Genomic DNA, 27661 nt, shown 5'->3' on the forward strand with positions numbered 1-27661 from the left:
TAGTATCATATTGTGTGTCCTGTAGATGGTGTTTACTTTGTCCTCTGTTATGTATTCCTTAGATTAGTTATTCCTAATCTCTTCATCTTAGTTTAGTTCTGTAGTGTAGACATTTTATTTCGTTAGTAGTCAACTCACATTATAAAGTTTGCTCTAAGTGTAGATTGCTTGGTGTTTGTTTTGCTAGGCTACGATAGTTGTCTAGCAGCGATTCATCGTCTTACACTGTGCTCTCCGCATGCGTGGAGGTTGTCAACCTTAAAACTAGCCACTGCGCGTGCACAGTTCTGTCCTCATTCCACTCCACCACTTGCTATTCAACTTACCATACTTTGTCAATTTTGGATGATGCCTGAGGAGTACTCTTCGCTCTTAGTGGTACTCTACAGTGTATCCTAATTACTTACGACACATTTTTTTTCTATATTCTACCTTTTCTTAAGTGCTAACCAGCGTATTTTCTCCTCATGCAATATTTTCTTCCTAGCTACCATGGGTATAGGTTTTCCCCAGTTGTCTATTTGTCGTTTGTCAAACAGCAGTTCCCTAGGTATAAAGCCAGTTGAGCTATGTGGGAGATGATTAACAGCTTTCTGGAATGTGGTAGCTTATTCAATCCACATTGCTTGTTTGTGAGGGGTGTAAGTCTGGGTAAATTTGTTAAAATCCTTATATGTTCTCTCTATGAGACTTGCTTCTAGGTGAGACCTGGAGACAAGTATATGTTTAATGTTGTGAGTGTTCATGAACTCTTTCCAATGGGTGCCTGTAAAGTATGATGCATTGTCCGTCATCAGTATTTCTGGCTTGCCTACTTGGGTGGTTAATCTGTTGTAATTCTTCTGATGATGGTAAGTTGTTGACCATAGAGTATACACTTTGGCATACTTGGAGCAAACATAGTATAGAGCAACAACATGGCTTACACCTCCTTTCTCTTGTGGATACGTCCAGCCATGTCCAAGGAAACTATCTCCCAGGGTCTTTTAGGCAGTATCGGGTGTAGTTCAATCAGTTTTGACTTATTTGCATATTTATTCTTCTGACTCACAACACATTTCCATATTACCTGCAGAACGTTTTGTCTTACATTTGGATAGTAACAATAAGTGCTTATCTTACTAAGGCATTTGAAGACACCACAGTGTCCCCAAACATTGTGAGTGTATGATATAAAGTTGTTAACAAGATCCTCTGGTAAACAAACACACCACTGGCTCTGCTGTGGGTGGTGTTGGTGAAACAATATACCTTGGTAAATCGTAAAAGATTTTTTCAACCTGTCATAATTGTTCTGCAGCAGTTTTAGCCTTACTTTTGCCATCTGGGACCCTTCTGCTATAGTTGTTCCAGGCTTTTACACATCCTAATGTAGTATGTCTGTTGTGTTTTATCTTTCATCAACAAAACCCTGATTTCCTGAATTGTTCTCCAGGAATTCCAAGAATTTGTCTAGACTTTGTGGAAGCCTTGATAAGGCATCAATAATTACATTTTGATTACCTTTGATATACACAATTTCAAAATCAAATCCCTGTAAACACAAATGCCACCTAGTGATCCTCCTGTGTAAGAGTTTACAAGTGAGTAGGAAGGACAAAGACTGACAGTTGCAATACACCTTGGTATGCTTTCCCCACAAGTAATATTGGAACTTTTTGAACACCTATATTACTGCAAGAGCTTCCAATTTGGTCGTGGGATATGGTTGTTCAGCTTCAGATAGGGTCATACTAGCGAAACTAATTACCTTGGGGGTAAACTCCCCATTCGTGTCTGTGACTTGAAATAAACAAGTGCCCAGCCCTTGGGAGGACACGTCTGTACACAGACAAAAGTCTTGAGTCATGTCAGGATGATGTAAGATGTTGGCATTCGAAAGAGCTTCTGTAATGTTGTCAAAATCAGTGTGTCATTGCTTGATCCATAACCAGGGGTGATTCTTCCATAGAAAATTCAATGGAGCATCACTATTTAAAAGCTGCTGTGGTATAAATTTTCTGAAGAAATATACTAATCCAAGATATCCCTTAAGCTGTTTCTTATATTCAGGTACAGGGCAGTGTCTGATAGCATCGAGCTTCTTAGGGTCTGGAGGTGTGCCTTGAGATAACCCTTCTTTTACCATAGTGTGACTTAATTAAGCTGGCTGTGACTCCGTATTCTGAAAACCTATACAAGACTTGAGCCAAGAGCCGTAAGTGTTCTGACCATGTTGGGGTAGCAATCAGTGAATCATCTTCATACATAGCAATTCTACTTAACAATTCCGGTCCTAAAACTCGATCTAAAGCAGAAAAAAAAAATGCCTGCACTGATATTTAAACCAAAAGCTAGAAACAGAACACATCGCATCTGCCCCCACATTAAAAGGCAGTGTACTTACAGCTGTCTTCATGTAGTGTGTTTTGGCAGTACGAGGCCTGGAGATCTGTTATGGTGAAGTACTTAATGTTAAGGAATTTTAGAAGTTGTTCTTTCAGGTTGCCAGGCCACATCCTGAGTCGAGAATGAGCCGGACACTACCATCTGATTTGCTAATGGCCAAAATAGGGCTACAATATGAAGATAAGGATGGTTGTATTATTTATAATTTTAGCATTCTATTGATCTCTTTCCTCACAGCCTCCTCCTTGGCCCATGGAATGACATAAGATGAAAAGCAGAAGGTTTTGTGTGGGTACATCTCCATTTAGTATTTGTATCCTTTGATTATACCAGGGCATCATTCAAAAACATGAGTGTAATGTATTAAAAACTCATGCAGTTCTTCCTTTTGTTCTTCCGCAAGACATGCTGATCATTTACCTTGGCGTGCATGATGTCAGGGCCTGTGTCCTCTTCCTGTGATTGCTCAATGCCATTTGCATTCTTTTACATTCATAGTGCAGGAAATTTGCTATTCTGTCATTCCGTTAAGATCTGATGGTATCCACACGTGAAGTCTAAAATGGAAAAATACTTTGCATTTCACAACAGATCTAATATTTCACTTACATTGTGTATGGTAAAGCCTCCCTTCCAGAAATTTCATTCAACTTTCTACAATCTGTCACAGACCTGTATTTCACTGTCCACATGCATCTCTTTTCTTTGGTACTAACAACGCCACTGAAGTCCAAAGATGTTGGCTGTCAAAGAGGAAAAAAAAGGTTCCACCATAAAAGAATTACTGGTAATAATGGAAACTGGTAGGTGTGATGAAACTGGTAGATGTGATGCACATGTACAGACAAACAAATGATTACAATTTCAGAAAACTAGGATGATTTATTCAAAAGAAAGAGCTTCACAAGTTGAGCAAGACAATAATGTGTTGGTCCACCTCTCATCCTTATGCAAGCAATTATTCGCCTTGGCATTGATTCATAGAGTTGTTCAATGTCCTCCAGAAGGATATTGTGCCAAATTCTGCCCATAATGTACCCCATGTTTTCAATTGGGGACTGATCTGGTGACCTTGCTACCCAAAAGATATGGCAAACATGAAGACAAGCAGTAGAAACTCTCGCTAAGTGCGGGGCAGGCATTATCTTGCAAAAATGTAACCTGAGGATGACTTGCCATGAAGGGCAACAAAATGGTGCGTAGAACATTGTCGATGTATCGTGTGCCGTAGAGGTGCTGTGGATACTGACCAAAAATGTCAGGCTATGGAGAAGAAGTGGTGCTCCAGATCATCACTCCTTGTTGTTGGGACATATGGCGGGCGACAATCAGGCTGGTATCCCACTGCTGTTCGGGGCATCTCCAGCCACATCTTTGCCCTCAAATCTCAGTAGCCAGAGTAGAATTGTCTTCAGTGATGAGCATTGCTTTGAATTGAGCCCCTATGTCCAGTGAAGACCTGTCTGGAGATGCCCTGGACAGCAATGGGATACTACCTGATTGTCACCCAGCATATGGCCCAACACCCAGGAGTGATGGTCTTGGGGTGACATTTATTTTCATAGCAGGACCCCTTTGGTTGTCATCTGTAGCTTCCCTACTACACAGTATACATCAGTGATATTCTGTGCCCCATGTTGTTGGCCTTCATGGCAAGCCATCCCGGGCTTACATTTCAGAAAGATTATGCCTGCCCAAATGTGGCAAGGGTTTCCATTGCTTGTCTTCATGCTTGCCAAACCCAACCTTGGGCAGCAAGGTCACTAGATCTTTCCCCAGTTGAGAATATTTGGAGCATTGTGGGTAGGGACCTCCAACCATCTTGGGGTTTTGATAATCTAACACACCATTTGGAGAGAATACGGCATGGTATCCCTCAGGAGGACACCCAACATCTCTATCAATCACTGATAAGCTGAATATGGCTTGCTTAAGGGCCAGAACCAGTCCAATGCAATATTCTGAGTCTTCATGTATGCCTCTGAATTGATGATTGACCCTCTTGGCATCAGATCTCTGAGATGATGCCATCACAATCCCAGAAGACTGTAACCAAGACTTTTCTGACAGACTGGGTGTCTTGAATTTCTTCTTTTGTTGTGAATTAGGATGATGCCACTCCATGGACTGCCTTTTTGTTTCCAGCGCAAAGTGGTGCACCAGTTTTCGTCCCCCATAACAATCTGTGATAGAAAGACCTCTCCGTCAGTCTCAAAATGCTCCAATAATTCAGATGAAATGGCCTTTCTTTGAATCTTGTGGTCTGCTATGAGCATTCGTGGAACCCATCATGAGCACCTCTTTGAATATCCTAGAGTCTCAATCATTGCAGATGCACTTCCAATGCTGACCAACAACTATAGAATCAATTGTCGAGTTATGATGTGCCTGTCGGTATGAACAACGGCATCCACATGATTCAGCATGTCTGGAGCAGGGGTTGTGACAGGACACCCTGAGCTTGGCTGATCATGGAGCTCTGTTTCTACATTTCCTGAGGCTGTTACTTTCTTCACCCATTGCCCAACCGTACCCCTGTCAACAGCAGCATCTCCATAAACAGCACACAAATGTTTATGGATGTTCACCATGGTTTCTTTTCTGCACACAATAATTCAATAACAGCACATTGCTTGTAACGCGAGTCATATGTAAACACCATTTTGATGGTGTACTACGGCTCTGCCATCTACCAGAATGGTTCAAAACTTCACCGTCACACAGTACAAACATCAAATGTGAAGCACCAGTGGCTTTTTTTAAAAAAAATTGGGGCATTTCGTATTGAACGACCCTCCTACATCACATCTACCAATTTCCATCCCATTTGGATAATTACTCCATGGAACATCATTTTGTGTCTGAGACCCTGTATCCTCATTTAGCTTTTTCTCACTGTGTTCTTGTAACCATTTCTTTTTACCACTGGTGTTCTGTAATGACATACATTTACAACATTTTGCAGGCAGAGCATGCTTCGCTGTTTTGGTATAGGATAATAAATCACATTTCAAATAAAATATGTCACAGTACTCACTACATGGTTCCCCTAATTGATATTTCTCTTCATTGTTGTTTGCCAGTCTTACTTGAGTCACTTGGTTCTTATATTTGTCTACTCTGTCTGCTCCTTCGTGTATCCTCCCAATATTTACTATTTGGTTTGTCATTATTTTCACTGGACATAGGTCACACTCAGCCTTGTTCACATTTAGTACACTTATACTATTTTCTGCTTGGGAGTAATCACTGTGTTTCCATCCATGAAAATTGCTTTTTTATCTACATATACTCTCAAGATTTTCTCTCCCTAGAATTGACTGCCATACTGATCTTTGTTTTCATCCAACTAGTAATACTTCTTTTTGTATTACATACTGATTTCACCCAACCCATGGGTATTTCAGAAACTTGCTGCTTTACTTTGTATATTAGTGTCACTGTTTCAGACACTATCAACAGCAGACTATTTCGATCCCATATTCTGAACACTTTTTCACCATAAGTGATTATAGACCCTTGTTTGTTAAAAAAATATCTTCCTATTAATCCTTCACACGGAATGTCAGGCACTTGTCTCATGGCATGAAACTTGTTTTCTACTTGCACTTTCTCTGCTATGAGCAAACACATATCCATGGTCGCCAATGTATCCTCATATCTTGCTAGACCCCTTTCAGCCTACAAATTTCTTCACCTTAATTACTCTTTTCCGACCACTCTTTCTTCAAGAGACTTACATGTGCCCCCTATCAGCTAATAACCATAACGTTTTAGCTTAATCATAGCATTATGTCGTAATTATCTCATTCTTTGCTTTGCATCCTATAATTGTAATTTTTGTGTACTTTATTGTGGTAACATGTGACTGCTTCATGTTCAGTGTTATTCATTTCCCTTTTTTCCCACCAAATTTCCAGTCACTTTCTCTGTACACTGAGGCTTAATATGCCCATACTTAGTGTACAGTAGTGTTTTCGTGTTTGACAATCCTTTGCTTGATGCCCACATTCTGGCGGGTTCCGGCGACTAGAGGAAGCCGTGTGGTGTTGGTGTGCAAGAGTCACACGTCCTCTTCATAATTGCACTTACTTGAAGGTGCTTTTCCAATCTTCTTACCAAGCAAGGTAGTGCAGTGGTTAAACACTGGACTCGTATTCAGGAGGACGACGGTTCAATCCCGCGTCCGGCCATCCTGATTTAGGTTATCCATGATTTCCCTAAATTGCTCCAGGTAAATGCCGGGATGGTTCCTTTCAAATGGCACAGCCGACTTCCTTCCCCGTCCTTCCTAAACCGATGAGACCGATGACCTCGCTGTCTGGTCTCCTTCCCCAAAACAACAAATCCAATCTTCTTTTCCAGGATACCCAGCTGCGACAATCTCTCCCAACTTCTTCTCCAACAGTTTTCACATATATGAGTCATATTTTATAAGCCCAATGACTCATGGTCTGTCAGAAACTATTAATTACTTTTACAATAAATACAGTTCCAAAAATCTCTCAAGGTTCTCGCAAGTCCGCCACCTGCAACTCTAGATAGTCAGTAAGTAAGTAAGTAAGAAGTCTCTTTTCTTTTCTTTTACACAGTTCAACTGTTCACAATAATGATAGACATAGCACCGTCACGGAGTAAGGCGCGCTTGCTTCTGGTGCTGGTCATGTAACTTCCTTGACGAGCGCGGCAACCACTTGCCCCCACCGATCGACCGTCACTGTTGCCGTATTCTCCCAATACACATCCACCCTGCGCACACACAAAACCGGCAAGAAGTAGACACTCTCCCGTTTCTCACACTCGTACGTAAAATATCGGGTGTTCAAGATGGTGGAAAGCTGAGGGTCTCTAGAATTTGCGTCCAAATTCTTGAGGCACTACAACATTTCTGGCATTTCTTTCTACACTTAGCATCTGTATGGCTGGCTTATCACAATGATGACAGTAATTTTGAAACTTCTAGCCCCTTGTGTGTTAGTGGGTGCTATTACTCATTGTATTTTTGCTTTCTCTTTGGTTTTCAGCAGTTTATAGCTAGGTGACCGTTTTGTCTATAATTATAATATTTCTCCCCATATTATTTTTTTCTTCCTGTTTCTCTTTGGGACTTATCTTTTCACTACTACTTTGTGTGATCATTTGAATTCAGTTACTTGCTAAAACCTGAATAAAACAAGCTCATACTAATGCATAAATGAAGTGTAAAGCACCTTTTAAATTGGACCACATCTGTCACCCTGGATACAGCCACTCTGCCTGATTTGGACAGCTCATCTATTCTCCCCATGATGTTATTGCTTCATATGGGCATTGTCTGGTTTCAAACATCTAGTTCTTTTACCTGAGTAATTCTCTTCTAACAATTTGCATATCTGGCTTTCAGTGCTAGTCTTATCACTTACAGTTCACATGACCCTTCCATCCCAAGTAATGTTAGACTTTCCATATTGTAACAATATCTTATCTTCATTCTGCATGTCCTCAAATGCTGCATTCAGGTCCACAGTAATTGCTCTTAGCTCGAAATTTTTCCCATCAAAAGACTTAAAGACTTAACAGAACGTATCTCTGCCTACGTAGATCAACACCTTCAACCCATTACATGCAGTCTCCCATCCTTCATCAAAGACACCAACCACTTTCTCGAACGCCTGGAATCCTTACCCAATCTGTTACCCCCGGAAACCATCCTTGTAACCATTGATGCCACTTCCTTATACACAAATATCCCGCACATCCAGGGCCTCGCTGCGATGGAGCACTTCCTTTCACGCCGATCACCTGCCACCCTACCTAAAACCTCTTTCCTCATTACCTTAGCCAGCTTCATCCTGACCCACAAAATCTTCACTTTTGAAGGCCAGACATACCAACAATTAAAGGGAACAGCCATGGGTACCAGGATGGCCCCCTCATACGCCAACCTATTCATGGGTCGCTTAGAGGAAGCCTTCTTGGTTACCCAAGCCTGCCAACCCAAAGTTTGGTACAGATTTATTGATGAAATCTTCATGATCTGGACTCACAGTGAAGAAGAACTCCAGATTTTCCTCTCCAACCTCAACTCCTTTGGTTCCATCAGATTCATCTGGTCCTACTCCAAATCCCATGCCACTTTCCTTGATGTTGACCTCCACCTGTCCAATGGCCAGCTTCACACGTCCGTCCACATCAAACCCAGCAACAAGCAACAGTACCTCCATTATGACAGCTGCCACCCATTCCACATCAAACGGTCCCTTCCCTACAGCCTAGGTCTTCGTGGCAAACAAATCTGCTCCAGTCCAGAATCCCTGAACCATTACACCAACAACCTGACAACAGCTTTCGCATCCCGCAACTACCCTTCCGACCTGGTACAGAAGCAAATAACCAGAGTCACTTCCTCATCCCCTCAAACCCAGAATCCCCCACAGAAGAACCACAAAAGTGCCCTACTTGTGACAGGATACTTTCCGGGACTGGACCAGACTCTGAATGTGGCTCTCCAGCAGGGATACGACTTCCTCAAACCCCGCCCTGAAATGAGATCCATCCTTCATGAAATCCTCCCCACTCCACCAAGAGTGTCTTTCCACCGTCCACCTAACCTTCGTAACCTCATAGTTCATCCCTATGAAATCCCCAAACCACCTTCCCTACCCTCTGGCTCCTATCCTTGTAACCGCCCCCGGTGTAAAACCTGTCCCATGCACCCTCCTACCACCACCTACTCCAGTCCTGTAACCCGGAAGGTGTACACTATCAAAGGCAGAGCCACGTGTGAAAGCACCCACGTGATTTACCAACTGACCTGCCTACACTGTGATGCATTCTATGTGGGAATGACCAGCAACAAACTGTCCATTCACATGAATGGACACAGGCAGACAGTGTTTGTTGGTAATGAGGATCACCCTGTGGCTAAACATGCCTTGGTGCACGGCCAGCACATCTTGGCACAGTGTTACACCGTCCGGGTTATCTGGATACTTCCCACCAACACCAACCTATCCGAACTCCGGAGATGGGAACTTGCTCTTCAATATATCCTCTCTTCCCGTTATCCACCAGGCCTCAATCTCCGCTAATTTCAAGTTGCTGCCACTCATACCTCACCTGTCATTCACTTCCGCCTCGACTGACATCTCTGCCCAAACTCTTTGTCTTTAAATATGTCTGCTTGTGTCTGTATATGTGTGGATGGATATGTGTGTGTGTGCGAGTGTATACCCGTCCTTTTTTCCCCCTAAGGTAAGTCTTTCCACTCCCGGGATTGGAATGACTCCTTACCCTCTCCTTTAAAACCCACTTCCTTTCGTCTTTCCCTCTCCTTCCCTCTTTCCTGATGAGGCAACAGTTTGTTGCGAAAGCTTGAATTTTGTGTGTATGTTTGTATTTGTTTGTGTGTCTATCGACGTGCCAGCGCTTTCGTTTGGTAAGTCATATCATCTTTGTTTTTAGATAGACTTAATTGTTAATATTGGTATGTCTCTAGCACTGATTCCACTAACTTCATTCCTTCTAAAAGGATTCATTTTATACAGCCATATAAGATCTTAATACTAATGCTGCTGTTGCTCGCCCGTGTGGTCTTTAGTTCAGTTGGTTGGTTTGTGGGGGTTGAAGGGACCAGAGGTTTTTGATTAAATAGCAGTAGTGATAGCTGTGCTGTTCTTCTTTTGGTGTTGCCTTCTGTGCTCTTACAAGTCCTTCTGGGCTTTTCTTTCATTTTTCTTCAATTTTTGTGCCTTCAATAAGCTTGGCTGGGCTTCAGAATGGGCTGCTTCTTCTTTCCATATTACCTTTATACTTAATATCTTCTATCGTCTTGCTGTAAGCATTTGTAAGTTTGACTAGATATCCTTCCCATTCCCTCACCTAATTTCTGGTCTTGGCTACCAAAATGCCTCCACCCTCCACATCTGCCACCAAAAATTCTTTGACACGTCTTATCCCCATTAGTTCCTGTCAGGACTTGAGTGACAGTTGCTTATGGGCTGGGTGCTTTGTGTAGTCATAGGCAGTGAGAGGGACCAAAAGCCTTCCTCAGGTACTTAGGAAAGGTGAGGGAAATGGAGAGGGTTGTTATCAGCGTAGGAAGTATTCTGAATTTCAGTCAGGTAACACATAAATAGTTTAAACAGTTTACTTCACATATTGACCTTATTGGGAGATGTGTCTTATGGTGGCTTTATCTTTAAGGCTTACTAGCGTAACTCCTTCAAGAGACAGTTGCGGTATAGCAAATTCTCCTAATTACTCTAAAAATATTGGTTCCTAGTTGCCAGAGACGAGTACTGCTTCACGACTCAGTCTGCTTATTTATAGAGAATCCATGTGTCTCACACTTTTTTTTCCTTAGTGACTCAGAGATGAGCACTATGACTTGTTCTAACTCCTTACAGAAGCACCTGCATTAGCCCAGCAATAGTGAAAAGTGCAGAGTACTCTTGTTCTTCTAACTATGATCTCTCTCTCTCTCAAACACACACACACACACGCACGCACAATTTATGTTGTTTTATACATATCTAAGTGCATTGCTTGTGAAAATGGTATGCAGACTTCTTTCTAGATTGCACACTGCTGCATTTCACTCAGCTCTGTGACGTTGAGGCTGCACTTGTGCTCTCCATGTATCTTGGTAAGCCTCCAATCCCCAACTGCTAGAAGTGGCAAATGGATCATTAGGGAAAAACAGACTCAAAATCAAAAATTATAACAGACAGGAAGAAGCAGCATCATGATAAGAATTAAAGAAGAAGAAAAATGCAGGAAAAGAAGCAACCAAAGAAGAAATACATTTTTAAAACAAATCATGAAGGGGTTTACATTTTTAAAATGAAACAGTAATGAATTTACTAACATTTCTCAAATATTATGTTCAAACACATTCATGCAATTTTTTATTTAACAGTTATTACTAGTTTCTACGACTTCATATCTACAGGAGAGCAATTGCTACCACTGGCATTAGATAGTGTGGGGTTTTATTCCTTTAAGTAAAGTTGTTCAGAGTTTTCAGTACACCTATTTATTCCTTGTATAACCTCCTCAACACTTTTGACACCCAACCAGTTAGCAAACTTTTGGGTCTAAAAAACCAGAATTTATGCCATTCTTTAAAATGTTTCTGGCACAATTGTGTTTGGTGTATCTAAAGCGGTAATACACACTAACATATTTATTTTAGTTCTGTGATACATTACAAATTTTACAGTAATGATGACAGAAAGTCTAACCATCCTTTAAAAAAAGTACAAGGTGAGTTCTTGAGCAATTTCATGTGCATTTGGCTTTTGTATAGAAAAGCATGAAACTTTCTGACATGCAGAAAAGTATGTTGCAATTGGGGCAGTACCAGCTTTTTCTTTACTGATTGCTTTACTAGTAGACTATTTCATCTTCTCTGAACAATCATCCAAACCCAGGTTGGATGCTGGATTGTCTCAGTTGCAGGAAAGAGTCCTTCACAAATTTCATCAGGCTATGCCCATTCCTATATTTCCCCCTTCAGTTCAGAATCATTGTATTCTTCCTCAAAAAGTTCTTACTCAGCCAACAAACTTTAGCAGAGTTAAAGAAGACATCAAAACTTAATGAGTATTTGCACTGATATCGCAATAACACAAGCACACTATGACTCAGTCAGTTTCAAAGCAGCTCTTACCTTTGCCACTGCTTCTGTCAAAGTAATTCTATAACTTACAACAGAGGGCAGCACCTGTCAGGAGATGGGTAGTAAGATGTCCATACATTGTTTTCATATGAAACCAGTCCAGTTTTTGGACAATAGATGACTCTTGTGTCTTGGAAGATCATGGTCCAAAATATACCCTGGTGTTCTTTCATCACAGTGTCTTGGCTGGAGTTGCATTCAGGCTTGTCCACCAAAGTAGTACATAAATTCAGATTTGAATTACAAGCAAGATTAAGTAAGATTACTGCAAAAGTTACAGTCCAGTGGTACCAAGTGATGATATTGACCCCAAGTATTTGGACTTTGTTATTTCAGAATAAGAAATCAGTTTTCTAAGTACCCGTGTAGCTATGCCAATTACCTATTTGGATATTTTTTAAGTTGGTTTCAAATGATTTCTGTACGATAATTCATAAACTTGGATCAGTCCTATACTGTTCAAACAGTAGCTCACAAGCTGTACTTTTTCTTGTGGCTTATTTTCTTTCCAACAACCTTCAACAAACGTGGATTGTGTAATTTGCAATGATTTTTTATAAAAACCATTGGACAGACCAATGAAAAATGCTTAGAATATTCATGTAAAAGTTTAGTATGTTCACTCCCCCCTACAGTAGGGAATGCTGGAATAAAAGAAATACATGGGCCTGTTTGCTCGTCATCAGGAACCCTGAAAGCCGCAGTGAGCACGACAACCCTCACTGGCAGTCAAGGGGCATCTTGAATTGCTGGAAAGTGCATTTCAGCTCACTCTTAAACTGTAGTTCTACTGCTGCCAATGACTTTAAACTGTAGTTCTACTGCTACCGATGACTTTCTCAAACATGACCCACAACCTTCAACAAAACCTTATATGGCAGTCTCACTGACATTTCATGAATTCAGCAAGGTTCTAGATAGTATGAAACCAAGAAAGGCATCCAGACCAGATAGCATTCCCCTGGAGATCATTCAGAATGGTGGCTCATGTGTAAAAACCAGACTCTTCTCCCTAATGTGGGAAACCCATAAGTTACCAGGTGACATGAAGAACTCCACGATTGTGAACATCTTTAAAAAAAGGTGACCGAAGCACTTGTGGTAATTACTGTGGCATATGCTTGCTCTCTGTGGCTGGTAAAATGTTTACTAGAATTCTGTTCAATTGCCTCTAGACTCTTTCCAAGACTGTACTTCCTGAATCTCAGTGCAGATTTTGCCCCTTCAGAGGATCCAGTGATATGATCTTCTGTGAACGACAACTGCAGAAGAAGTGCAAGGTACAACATAAGTTGTCCTGTTTGTGTTCTATGACCTAGAAAAGGCCTTTGATACAGTGTCCGGAGAAGCTCTGTGGAGGGTCTTAAAATATTTTGGCTTTTCTTGATGATATATCTGGGCAAGTGCTATACCAAAATTAAACATCTGACAATTCACCTATTACTAATGGGCTCAAACAAGGTTGTGTCTTCATGCCAGCATTCTTTGCTCGGTACCTAGCCACCATTCCTTATGAGACATCATCTGCAAACAATGCAGGAGCAGAACGTAAATACATGTTTGACACAGGGCTATTTAGTCAGTCCAGACAAGTTCATAAGTCTCACTCACATAACTGAACTGGATTATGCTGACAACAGTACTTCTCCAGCTCATACATCCACAGAGCTGCAACTGTAAATAGTTTTGGTACTGCATATAAATGGTTTGGTCAGACCATCGACATCAAAAAAATACAGGTACTAGCACAGTCAGCTCCTCGAATGGCCTTTCCGATTTTAGTCAGTCCAGACAGCACTCTAAAAAGTTCACAAGTCTCACTCAGGAAACTGAACTGCAGTATGCTGCCAACAGTGATTGTCCATCTCTCACACCCGCAAAACTGCAGCTGTAAATTTTTTTGGTACTGCATATAAATGGTATGGCCGGACTGTCAACATCCAAAAAGCAAAGATACTAGCACAGCCAGCTCCTGGAATGGCCTTTCTGGATTTCAGTATATCTGTTTTCAGCACACCTTTGGTACAATAATCACTTTCTATATCCAGGAAGAATATTATCAAGTAACTGCTCATCAGAAAAGGATGTGGAGAACAGGATGCATGCTGCACATGTTGCATTTGGACAAATCTTACATCGGGTCTTCCCCAAATAAAGATCTGACACTGAACCGAACTGATAATGCATCGAGCAATTGTTTCTGCCCTACTCTGTGGTTACAAAACTTGGTCTCTTCATCACTGTGATCATAAGAAATTAGAACACTTCAGCAAACAGAAGCTTAGATACATTATGAACACCAAATGGGATGATTTCATATCAAACACTACTGTTCTTTTGCATGCAAATATATACAGTACAGAAGCCACCATTACTGGTCGCCAGTTGAGATGGATTTAGCATGTCCAGGGGATAAGAAACAACAGACCTCCTCGACAAATTTTGTATAGTGAAGTGAGCACAGGCAGTAGGCTTTATGGTGCTTATCTGAAGTACTATAAGGACCTGTTAAAGAAGAACATAAGGAATCTAAATACTGATCCAAGTAACTGGTCCACTGCAGCAGCAGAATGCAAACATTGCCGCACAACTACTTAAGCTGCTGTCTTACAGTTTGATCAGGAATGTCAGAGGCAGAAAAATGAAAAACATCAGAAATGCAAGCTTTGCCAGGCCCAGCCACACCCTCCACTCTCTATTATGTGTAACGCATGTGGCCACATTTTTGATGCCAAGATTGGGCTGCTAAGCCATCAAAGGCATCTCCATACCTAAACTGTGATGCAGTAATACAAATGGAGGAGAAAAATGAAAGCTCAGATACAAGTATGAGCCACCAACAATGACAGTTGGATCAACAGACTTTCGTCTTCCTCGTCATGTCATTCGTCATGTCCCATTGTTCAGTACACCAATTTCAGCCCTTCCTGTTGCTTTATTATCATTATTACTATTATGTAAAAACAAAGATGATGTGACTTACCAAATGAAAGCGCTGGCAGGTTGATAGACACGCAAACAAACACACAAAATTCAAGCTTTCGCAACAAACTGTTGCTTCATCTGGAAAGAGGGAAGGACGAAAGGATGTGGCTTTTAAGGGAGAGGGTAAGGAGTCATTCCAATCCCGGGAGTGGAAAGACTTACCTTGGGGGGGAAAAAAGGACAGGTATACACTCGCACACACACACATATCCATCCGCACATACACAGTCACAAGCAGACATTTGTAAATGCAAAGAGTTTGGGCAGAGATGTCAGTCGAGGTGGAAGTACAGAGGCAAAGATGTTGTTGAAAGACAGGTGAGGTATGAGCAGCGGCAACTTGAAATTAGCGGAGGTTGAGGCCTGGCGGATAACGAGAAGAGAGGATATACTGAAGGGCAAGTTCCCATCCCCGGAGTTCTGACAGGTTGGTGTTAGTGGGAAGTATCCAAATAACCCAGACGGTGTAACACTGTGCCAAGATGTGCTGGCCGTGCACCAAGGCATGTTTAGCCACAGGGTGATCCTCATTACCAACAAACACTGTCTGCCTGTGTCCATTCATGCGAATGGACAGTTTGTTGCTGGTCATTCCCACATAGAAAGCTTCACTGTATAGGCAGGTCAGTTGGTAAATCACGTGGGTGCTTTCACACGTGGCTCTGCCTTTGATAGTGTACACCTTCCGGGTTACAGGACTGGAGTAGGTGGCGGTGGGAGGGTGCATGGGACAGGTTTTACACCGGGGGCGGTTACAAGGGTAGGAGCCAGAGGGTAGGGAAGGTGGTTTGGGGATTTCATAGGGATGAACTAAGAGGTTACGAAGGTTAGGTGGACGGCAGAAAGACACTCTTGGCGGAGTGGGGAGGATTTACTATTATTTACTATTATTTAATTTTCACTTCATTTAATTAACATTGTAAACTTAGGTGGGTACACTCAACTGCCAATACAGTAAGTAAATTCACGTTCCATCATTGCCAACATGCTCACCATGAGCATGAAACTAATTAATCACCATATAGCAGGGATGATGAGTTGCAGACAGGCACAACAAAAAGATTGCTAATCACTTAAGCTTTCAGCCAGAAGGCCTTCTTCTGAAACAGACAAAATACACACTTATTCACGCAAAGCAAACACAGCTCAAACAGACCACTGTCTCTCGTTCATTGAGCTGCTTTCACATGAATGTGTGTGTGTGTGTGTGTGTGTGTGTGTGTGTGTGTGTGTGTGTGTGTGTTTATTGCCTATTTCAGAAGAAGGCCTTCTGGCTGAAAGCTTGAAAGCTTATGTGTTTAGTAGTCTTTTTGCTGTGAATGCGCACCTTAAAACATTCAAAAGAATTAGATGATGCTATAGTTTCTTTAAAAAAACAAGAAATCAGCTGGATGGGATAAAATTCCAACCACTGTAGTCAAGGCTGTTTCTAACATCATTTCTCACCCATTGGCTAAAATATTAATCAGTCATTTGTGGAAGGATACTTCCCGGATGTTTTAAAATATGCTGAAATAAGACCATTGTTCAAGAAAGGCTCGCCAGATGGCATGGGGAATTACTGTCCTATTTCCCTGCTACCGGTTTTCCTAAGGTGATAGAAGGGATTGTTGCAAAACATCTTGAAAACTTTCTTATAGAAAGTGATATTATAGTTAAAAATCAATTTGGATTTCAAAGGGGAAAAATACAATTAATGCTATCAGGGAATTCACTGAAAAGATAAGCTCTGCTTTAGACAAGTGTAAAAAGGACACAGGTAGGGCATTACAGTGGTTCAAATCTTCTTTGTCTGAAAGAAGACAGAGTTATTCTAAATTCAAATGGGAAAAAATAATTTTAGACAGGAAAAAGATTTGTACAGGGGACCTGAGGGCTCCATTTTAGGGCTTTATCTTTTTCTGCTGTACCTAAACAATTTACCTTTAAGCATTGATGTTCACTCTGTTTTATTCACAGATGATACCTCAGTTTTAATTGAAAATGACATTTTAGGACAAATTCATCATACTGTGGAAAATATAATGGGAAACCTAGAATTATGGTTTCAGCAAAATGGTTGAAAACTCAGTGTCACAAAAACACAATTAGTGCAGTTCAGCGTTAAAACATCGTCAGCATCTCCCATAAAAATAGTGCACGGCAATCAGGAAATGACTGAAGCAAGTTATGTAAAATTTCTAGGTCTAAATCTCGACAAAAATTTAAATTGGAAGGCACATGTAGACTTGTTAACTAACAAACTAAACAGCCTAGCTTATGTGATGAATGTCTTATCTGATTCCACCCTTATGGACATCAGGAAGATAGTCTACCACAGCTACTTTCAAACTATAATTTGATACGAAATAATTTTCTGGGGAAGTTCTACAAACAGCCTGATATTACTTACACATCAAAAGAGAATTATATGAAACGTGTTTAGTCCAAAAAAGAACATCATACCCATTATTTAAAAAATTAAAAATACTAACCATTCCTTCCTTGTAAATGTATGAAATTTTTATTTCCACGTATAAAAATCAAAAGTTACTTGACAATTTTCATTTCAACCACAATTGCAGTACTCATCACAGACACAGTTTCTAACTTCCATCTCATAATTTAAAACTTTACACTTAAACACCGTTGTACACAGTGTTAAAAAATTACGTTAAATTAAATAACACAAATCTGTTAAATATGGAGTTTGACTCACTAAAAAGATACTTATTTAATACACTAGTGGAAAAAATGTTATTATTCAATTGAAGAATTGATGCAGGACAGTTGGGCAATTTGTTAAGAAAGGAAACAATAAAGATTATGTATTCTATAATAAATTGTTAATATTTTATAGAAATTGTATTGCAAGCTGCAAAATGACTGTAAGTGTTATATATGTTCTTGTTAAATTGTTCTTGTCTAAAAACTCAAAAATGCCTGCTTGAATATAATATTATAACATTATGGTTACAATAGAGGGAAACATTCAATGTAGGAAATATATATCTAAAAACAAAGATGATGTGACTTACCAAATGAAAGTGCTGGCAGGTCGACAGACACACAAACAACCACAAACATACACACAAAATTCAAGCTTTCGCAACAAACTGTTGCCTCATCAGGAAAGAGGGAAGGAGAGGGAAAGACGAAAGGAAGTGGGTTTTAAGGGAGAGGGTAAGGAGTCATTCCAATCCCGGGAGCGGAAAGACTTACCTTAGGGGGAAAAAAGGACAGGTATACACTCGCACACACACACATATCCATCCACACATATACAGACACAAGCAGACATATATGTTTGTGTGTATGTTTGTGGTTGTTTGTGTGTCTGTCGACCTGCCAGCACTTTCATTTGGTAAGTCACATCATCTTTGTTTTTAGATATTTATTATAACTTTATTTCTTTAAAGTAATTTGACATGTCTCCAGTACAAAAAGCTTTGATTTTAAACTGTACGTTATGAGACGAATAAACTATAAGGGGCATTCAAAAAGAAACGAGCCAGAGCCATAATTACAGAAACCAGTATCTGTATGTTAAAAGTATTGACCCTGGCCATTGAAACACTTGTCGCATTGTGACACAAGGTGGTGAATGACTGTCTCATAAAATTCCCAAGGCTGCAATGTTAACCAGTTCTGCACATACAGCTGGACATGGTCATTTGAGGTGAATCGTTTGCCCCTCAGAGCCTTTTGAAGGGGACCAAAAATGGCGTAATCACAGGGAGAGAGGTCCGGACTGGATGGATTGTGGCCGAGAACCTCCCGTTTTAATTTCTGCAGGAGTGCCACGACTGTGTTGGCCATATGAGGCTTTTCACTGTTGTGGAGCAGAGTGACCCCATGGGTGAGATTGCCTGGTTGCTTTGATTTGATCGCCTGGTGAAGGGTGGTCAAGGTTTGCAGGTTACGCTGGGCTTGGCTTTCATTGTCACTTGGTGGTCCTGGGTAATGAGTGCATCCACCAGCTGGATGATGTCATCAGTGATGCAGTGTGGTGTTCCAGACCATGCATCATTGGCTAATGACACCAGTCCTTCCCTGAAGCGTTTGTGCCACACCTTGACCTTTGCAAGAGACATAGTGTGTTCGCCGTAACACTTGTGACATTCGTCAATGAATGTCCATTTTTCCTACACCTTCCACTGTCAGAAAATGAACAACACCTCTTTGCTCTTCTGTTGATGCCTCCATGTCACTGTTTGCAATGTGACTAGCAGCGTTGGACAATTGATGCATGCTGCTGCTAACTCTGTTCAGTCACGTGACGTGCACGTGTGCCCTCTAGTGACGGGCTGTGAACTTTCATGCTCTGGTTGGAAGCACACCTCGTTACACCCGCCATGATATTGCCCTCCTGTCACCAGTTTGCGCATACCAGACTCTGGCTCGTTTCTTTTTGAACGCCCCTTATACATTCTACCGTTTGTGACTCAACATCTCTGCTGTATGGTGAGTAGCAGTCTATCCATTTCATAATATTGTCATTATTCCGTCCTGGATTTTCCATTGTTTAAATTAATCAATCATCATTATTGAATATGTATAATAACAATGGAAATTTCTGGATAGAATAATACTTAAAATAAAGGAAAGGCAATGGCTCACCTGTTGCTGACTGATGTGTGATGTGTAGAAACACACAATAGAAAACAGTATTCATGCTAGTTTTCGAGCTCTTCCTCTTTTTCTAGCAAAATTACACACAATCACACAGTTGCCCAAATGGATAGATGCATACAACCATATTGAGGACAGTCTCGCCATGGGTGTGCGTGTTTAGGTGTCTGTGTGTTGTGATGTCCTGGGGAAATTCTTCAACTGTTCTGAGCACTTTCAAAATACAGAAGAGAACCATGAAGATTATTAATGGAAGCAAACCTAAAGACTCCTGCAAACCCATCTTCAGGAAGCTGGAGATCATGACACGGCCTTCTAGAGTCTGTAAATATTTTTAAAGACCACACGGTGCCAACAGAATCGAGACCGGAGAAAGAAAATAGTAAAATACACAAATACAACAGCAATTAATCTCAGATCTGCATGTGTTATGTGCAAACACTTAACATCATAAAAACTGTGCATTATACAGGGGGCTCCAGTTGTTCAACAAGCTTCAAAAATTTATTAGGTATGTTACAGGGCAAGCTGAATTACCTTTATTGCAACATAAAAACTAAACTGTAACTCATGTCCCCATTCAATAGCACATTCATCAACAGGATAAAACACATATAAAACAAAGAGAAAACATAAGCCAGCAACTGCACCAAACATAATAATTAAAAGTAGTAATCACTTGCATCTAGCATTACATGCACATAACATTGAACTCCATCATCCATCTCCCTTATTGTCAACGATATTCTCTGTTGAATTAGATGTGTCATCCAGACCGGGTAACAATGAGTCATGCACAGGCTGGTAATGGTACATTAGAGGTAGCATCTGACATCCATTGCAGCTGATCTGTGACAGGTGGTGGAGTAGTTGCATCATTTGTTGGGCATGTGGTCTGTGTAGAGGAGTTTGTACCAGTGTAGGGTGCACGAAAAGCTGGTTTTAGCCTGTTGATGGTTGGCATACCCATCACATCGACTTTGAATATCTTGTCCTCCTTGTTGATGACACAGTAAGGTTCATTGTAGGGTGGCTGCAGTGGCTGGTGTATGTGTCATGCTGTACAAAAACAAGATGGCACTCCGTAGCTCATCAAAAGCAAACGAAGGATCGGTCCACTGATCCTTTGGAGCAACTGAGCATAGTTACCAGATTTGTATATGCAGCTTTTGTATGAAATTTGAAAGACCAATGCAGTTGTATTGCATTTGGCAAAGAACTCATTGGGCAATTGTATCAGCTGGCCATAAACAAGTTCCGCAATCATGACTTCAGGTCTCCTTTCAGTGATGCTCGAAGACCCAACAGGATGATGGGCAACATCTCTGTCCACCGCTGTGAGTTGTGGCATTGAAGTGACACTTTCAGTTGGCAGTGCATGTGCTCAATTAAACCATTTGCTGCCAGGTGATAATTTGTAGATCTAATGTGCTTCATACCCTGTAGGACGTTTTAGTGCTTTAAAAAGATATGATGCAAATTATCTTTCCCAGTTTGTTGTAATTTGTAAAGATATACCGAAATGGGTGATCCATCCATGGAAGATCACGGTTGAAACTGTTTCTGTGGTAATGTCAGATATCAGGAACACCTCAGGCCAGCATGTAAAATGATCAATGGCTGTAAGGCAGTAGGTATATCTTTGTTATGCCGGGAGAGGTCCTACAAGGTCTTGATCGACATTTGGCGGAAGAAATGTGTCAAGAGGTGACCTAACATGCAGGCTAACATTATCCTGTTGACATACCATGCATTGTCGCACATATTGCATGCAATCTTTGTCGATGTGTGACCAGGAAAAAGCTTGCCTTACCATGCTGGTAGTGGATCGTACTCCTGTGTGCAACATCTGATAGAAAGAGGTGATTGCCTGATGGTGAAAGTCAATAGTCACAAATGGTTATGTTTTGTTAGTGGCAACGGCACAATGCAGCAGCGTTGTTGGTGGTGGCAACACAACATGGCAGAGTTGTAGGCCTGATGGTTGCTCCAACAAATCTTGTATCTCACTATTTGCAAATCTTGTATCTCACTATTTGATGGCTGGGCTGCGGCGAGAGTTTCAGAATGAACAGCATAAGTGATCACTTCCGTCCAAGAGAGAGCATCAGCTGGCATATTCAGTACCTCTTCAATGTGAACACTATTAGTAGTGAACTGTCTGATATAGCTGAGATGTCACAGCTGATATGGTGATGCTTCCTCTGTGTTCTGGCAGAAAGCGTATGTTTGTGGCCTATGATCTGTGATGAAAGTGAACTGCTGTCCCTCCAACAGGAGCGTGGTAAATGCCAACTCGGCCTCACTATTTCACTGGAGCTTATCCTTCGGTTTAAGTGCACTATGCAAGAAATTATTCAGTGGTGCAGCTAAGAGACTTTGATTGTGAACAAAACAATGGTAAAAATTGGTTATGCCAAGAAATAATCATAATTCTTTAACTGCCATATGCTGCAGAAAATGAAGTATAGCTTATAGTTTCTCTTACACTGGCCTTATGCCTCATGCATTGATAACGTAGCCTAGGAATTGCACTTCAGCTGCTCCAAAGATGCACTTTGAGGGTTGATGAGCAAGCCATATGCACAGAGATGAGTGAAGATCTGTCATAAGTGTGTCTAGTTTATGCCTCTTAGTTTGACATGACCAGAATAACGTTGATATATACATAACAAAAGTCTAAGCACATGTGGCTTCATCCATGAACCATTAAAATGTTTGGACTGCATTAATAAGTCCTAAAGGCATTCGGGTAAATTCAAACCGTCCAGACGGCAATCTTAGTAATGTCGTCCAGTGTTACTGTATATCGATCTGGAATGGCTCTTACACTGAGCTGCCTGTAGTCACCACATAGATGCCATTCATTGTTCTTCTTTGGGACCAAGTACAGCGGATACACCCAACTACTGGTTGATGGGTGGCAGACTCCTTGTGCAAGCACAGATGAGAATTCCTGCTTAACTATCTTCAGTTCCTGGGGGTGTCAAGTGCTGTGGTCAAGGACGAAGTGGTGGTCCAGTGAAGTCAAAATATAGTGCGCCATCGAGTGCTGTGCAGATGCTAGTGTGAGAGTCTAGCAAGCGATCTCTGGAAACTGTCTGAGGGGCTTATGAATGGAGAATCACCAGTAATCATCTGTATTGCTGTGTCTTCCACATGGCGCATTCGCCCTTAGCTTGCTAGGTTGGTGTTAGTGTCAAGAAGGCATCAATGATGGAGGTCAGGTAGGAGTCCATAAAACGATAAAAAGTTTGCTTAGTGTACAGGGTGCATCATGTCCCAAATTTGCACCATAGGTCTAAGTTGAGCACTAATTTGACATGACCATACATTACAATTGTAGAACCATAGGTGGGAAAAAAGTGGCAGTAATCACAGTTGCAACAAACAGGTGGGCAGATGGATAGACTGAGCTGTCAGCACCCTTCTACCAAAAACTGTAACTTTGTGCCATGTTGCATTACAAACCGTTGGCTGCTGCCTGGAGAAACATTGGCCGTTGCCCTTGACTTCCCGCTGAGTTTCCCTGTTCTACACTTCTGCGGCTTGGAACCATACCATCGATGGTACCAGCAGACTTTTGCTGATGAAGGTGAGCAGCTGTGCTTTCCCTGTGGGGGAGGACGACAAGATTGGTGACTAGTAGTCTAGATCCATAATGCAGCAACTTTTCCAGTGAGCTTGTAAGACTATGATTGTAGGGTAGAAAGGCCGTTATCTGCCCAAGGCTGGGGGGAAAACTGTTGTGACACATGTGTACAGATGCATTCCTGCTATGTGATTCGTTGGTTGCGCGAGTACGTCTAGATCACCAGTGCACACTGTCAGTATCTTCTGCGCACTGGGTGATAGACACAATAACCAAATATTCCACAGAATTGTGTCACTGACTGTATTGCTTGCTAATGTACGCATTCGGTGTAGTAGCTGCATTGGGGGTTGATCAACTAGCTCTTCAGTGTAAAGTAACTTCTCCCTTGAATTGCAAGAGCCAGGTAATCAGGGCATCATTCTTGATGGTTACGTAACAATCAGTACTCGATGACACCAGAATGTCTTGTGCCTTTGTGGCCTTGAGTGCAGCAGCTATATAACTGTGCTTCTTGTCTAAACTACTACCCTAAACTGTCTTTCTTGTTGCACAAACCACAGTAAGGGATTCTGTTGCTAAAACAGTGGCAGTTTTACTGTCACATGATTAATTACTATGCAGCAGACAACCCACTCTTGGTGGCAGGTTTGACATTGTGGAGTTATGGTGAACTGGGTTGCAGAAGATGCCAGACACAGTTGACATGAATGTTTGTACTTAGTGTGATGTGGCACAATATGTAGTGTTAGTGACCATCGAATTTCACATGGGTGACCGCATCGGTGTCACCAACTGTTGTGGGGCTAGACAAATTAGATTTATTGCAACATAAAACTAAACTGCAACTCATACGACTCCTTTTCATAGCACATCCAGCAACAATAAAACATAAATAAAACAAAGAGAAAACATAACTCACTGACTGTGCCAAAGACAATCATTCAAAATAGTAATCACTTGTGTCTAACATTATAGTACACATAAACTGTGCTCCAAATCTATTGAAGAGAACATACGATCTAGTAAAGCTGTGACATCCTATTTGCTGTGTCACTCTTTTTACTCTGTAATACCGAGCGAGGTGGCGCAGTGGTTAGCACACTGGACTCGCATTCGGGAGGACGACGGTTCAATCCCGTCTCCGGCCATCCTGATTTAGGTTTTCCGTGATTTCCCTAAATCGCTTCAGGCAAATGCCGGGATGGTTCCTTTGAAAGGGCACGGCCGATTTCCTTCCCCATCCTTCCCTCACCCGAGCTTGCGCTCCGTCTCTAATGACCTCGTTGTCGATGGGACGTTAAACACTAATCTCCTCCTCCTCCTTACTCTGTAATAGAATACCTAGAAAATTAATCTTGCTGATTATCTTTAAGTGCAAAACATTCATTATTCGGTGAAGCTATTTAATCAGACTATTGCAGTGTATTATAATACCATGATCTATCCATCGTCTATGTTAACAAATTTTATCCAGCACCTGTAACAGTGAGTGCTATCTGATCACATGGACAAAATAGATAAGTGTGTACTTTTGCTGGAGACAAAGTAAGAACTCAAAAGCTAGAGTGAATATTGTTTTCTGTTGTGTATTTCTATGCATCAGTCGGCTATAGGTGACTTTCATTTATTTTGCATATTATTGAAAATACTTTTTATTTCCCTATTTTGTAAGATTCTCTCACCATGTTGTATAGTGTCATCAGCATTGAGCATCTGACCACAGATATACCACATGTAATGAATAGTTCACATTCTGCACTCATTAATGAGTATGAGGGGCCCATGTGTATTTCGTATTACTGTCATTGGAAAAGTGTTAGAAGAACTGGTTTGCTTTTGCCCACCTCCCACCTTAATATAATATACGACAGTGAGATATGGATGAGTGGTGAGTTCTTGGGCTATACAATATTGTTGAAGTGTAGTGAATCCAATGGTTGGAACACCACCAATAGTAGTCATTGCAGAGAGGTTTCGAGTGAGGGAGTTTCAGTGTTATTTTGTGATCATAAAGTGAGTATCTGTACTTTCACTGCTCAATATCCATCAATATATATCGCCTGTAGGGCCCAAGCCGTCCTCTTGTAGATCAAGTACTACATTTTAGTAAGCAAATAGTAATGTTATTGTTCTAATATCTCTTAGGAGACGCAAGGAAATCAGGCTTTCAGAGTGAACTGTTGAACTCTATCCTGAGTAAATTCTATGAATTTACGTGTATGTTTATTCTGATTAAATGATGACAACTACATCATTTGTTGTGTGCTTGATTTTCTGTGAGTCATAATGTTGACCTGCAAATAACAGCGAGTTCACATTACATATGCATAATTTGAAATATGTTATAATACTTAGCAGGTTTAACATAAATTCTTTTCTTTTATTGAGTTTTCACAAAAAATCATGTATATTATTTTGTAAAATGTTATCACTAAGGATTTGCCTAGCTTGCACATTTAAATGTGAATATTTGTCAGTAGCTCATTTGTGAGAAACATTAATAATAATCATTGTAGAATAGTTATAAGAAAATAAGAGGAAACTATAGGTGATTCAATTATTTGCAGGAACCACCCCGTTCTTGTGATGAATGTGGAAGAGCATTCATTCGGCAAGATTGTTTACTCCGTCACATGCGCACCAAGCACAGAGACATGTTGGAGGAGATATTGGCTGAAACAGAAAAGAAAAAACTGCAACAGCAGCTTCTAGCTGCAGCAGCAGCTCAAGGGCCTGTTGGATCTGGTGTGGGCCTGAATGGTAGTGGAAGTGATGGAAGTTCAGGCGATCCTAGTAGCATACCATCACTCAGTGAAGCTGCTCTCGCTGACTCAGTTCGTGAGCTGCTGGCACTGCTAGTGGACGAAGCCACTCTAAAGGCTTTTGGGTGGCCAGAAACACAAGTTGACCAGTTGCTAGAGGCAGTCATTCGTCGATGTGGTCATCAGCCTGTAACCTCAGAGGAGCTATTGTACACAGATAGATTGCGTGAAAATGCCAAGCTGCTGTTCACTGTTGTCATAGATGACTCTGCTGTCAAGACTTTGCTCAACAATCAGACTGTGGACGAAGTTATTTTGCATGTACTTCGTCTCGCCAAGTCATAAAAATAATTGTGTGTGTGGCTGGGTGGGTGGATGGGTGTGCGCGCATGCACTTAGTTAGCTCCTGTCTCCCTGGTGTTTATATTGTTACAACAGAACCTGTTGCATTCATTTCAGTCATTTCAGATATATATTTGATGGCATCTTATGTGTTGAACTTAAAGTTTGTCTTTTTGATTCTTCTTCAATGAACACATTACATCCAGAGTCTGAAGTCAGTGATTTTGTTAGCACAAATGTAGATGCTTCTTGTACAGAACATTTCTCTTTGCATACCACCGAATCATCAAAGGATTCAGGTATGAAGTTTCTGTTATGCTTTTACAAACCGTTCTTTTTTCTCTTTCTGCTGCCAGACTTCAGTAACAGTTGATTGTTGCATTTAATAATGGAGATGTCTCAGTTAACCTTAGGGCAATTGTTACAGACCTCTTCCTTATATCAGAATTATTCACATTTACACCATTTCTATGCAAACTGCATTCCATTGTGTGAGTTTTCTTGATTAGAAATTTTTTTGTCTGCTATTTTCCTTCCATATGTAAAATCATTCTGATCGTAATTTCTCCATGGTTTGGGGAAGTATCTGTTTGACATGATCCATAATTTGTGTCAAATGCAGATGTAATCACAAAATATAGACATCTTTGAGGCTCGCACAGTTGCAAAAAAACAGCCGTATTTGTAAGGAGTCCAATGTATGTTAGCTTTAGGGACCATGAAATTTATCAGTTTGTTTTCAGAGTGAAATATCAAATCCTACTTTTATTAATACAGATTACATTTTGTGAATACTCGTTATCTTGACTGATACTAAGAGCCATCTGGCAACTAAGAGCACCAGCAGAAAATTAATTATTTGTAAAAAGAAATATGATGAAACGTGTAACTATATTTTTTTGTATGTAAATGATGAGGATGTAAGATATGAATTATTTTTTTGAGATATTGACCTCATTCTTTTATAATTATAAAGTCTTTTGATACATAAGTGCTCTGTACAAATCAAATTTTGTAAAATTTCTGGCACTTTCTTGTAATATAGTTACAGAAATATATGAAAAAGCAGCACAGAAAGATATGCAATTCTAATTTGAGAGATTATAGCATTTTTTATATTTTGATAGGCTGTAGTTTTACGTTGAATAGCTCTTATATCTATCATTGATTATATTTTCCTTGCAACATTTTCTTCCACAAATGATCCAGTAATCTTTCAGCCCTGATGAGAAAATGTCAATAAATGCCGGTAAATATATATTTTGTAACAAAGGAACATACTGCTTTACAGTATGTTATGGCAATAAGGTAAATTTT

The 27661-nt window shown here is 40.7% G+C and overlaps 1 protein-coding gene across 1 annotated transcript in view; it reads left to right on the forward strand.

Moving 5' to 3' along the window:
* Positions 1–27330, forward strand: part of LOC126416768 (gastrula zinc finger protein XlCGF57.1-like) — a 252168-nt gene extending 224838 nt beyond the window's left edge. Inside the window, exon 13 of the mRNA XM_050084613.1 lies at positions 25808–27330. Within this exon, the coding sequence (XP_049940570.1) occupies positions 25808–26347 (540 nt within the window). The 3' untranslated portion in view covers positions 26348–27330. The remainder of the gene's footprint in view (positions 1–25807) is intronic.
* The last annotated feature ends 331 nt before the right edge of the window (positions 27331–27661 follow it).

This window comes from Schistocerca serialis, chromosome 8 (assembly GCF_023864345.2).
Source record: "Schistocerca serialis cubense isolate TAMUIC-IGC-003099 chromosome 8, iqSchSeri2.2, whole genome shotgun sequence".
Taxonomy (NCBI): Eukaryota; Metazoa; Arthropoda; class Insecta; order Orthoptera; family Acrididae; genus Schistocerca; species Schistocerca serialis.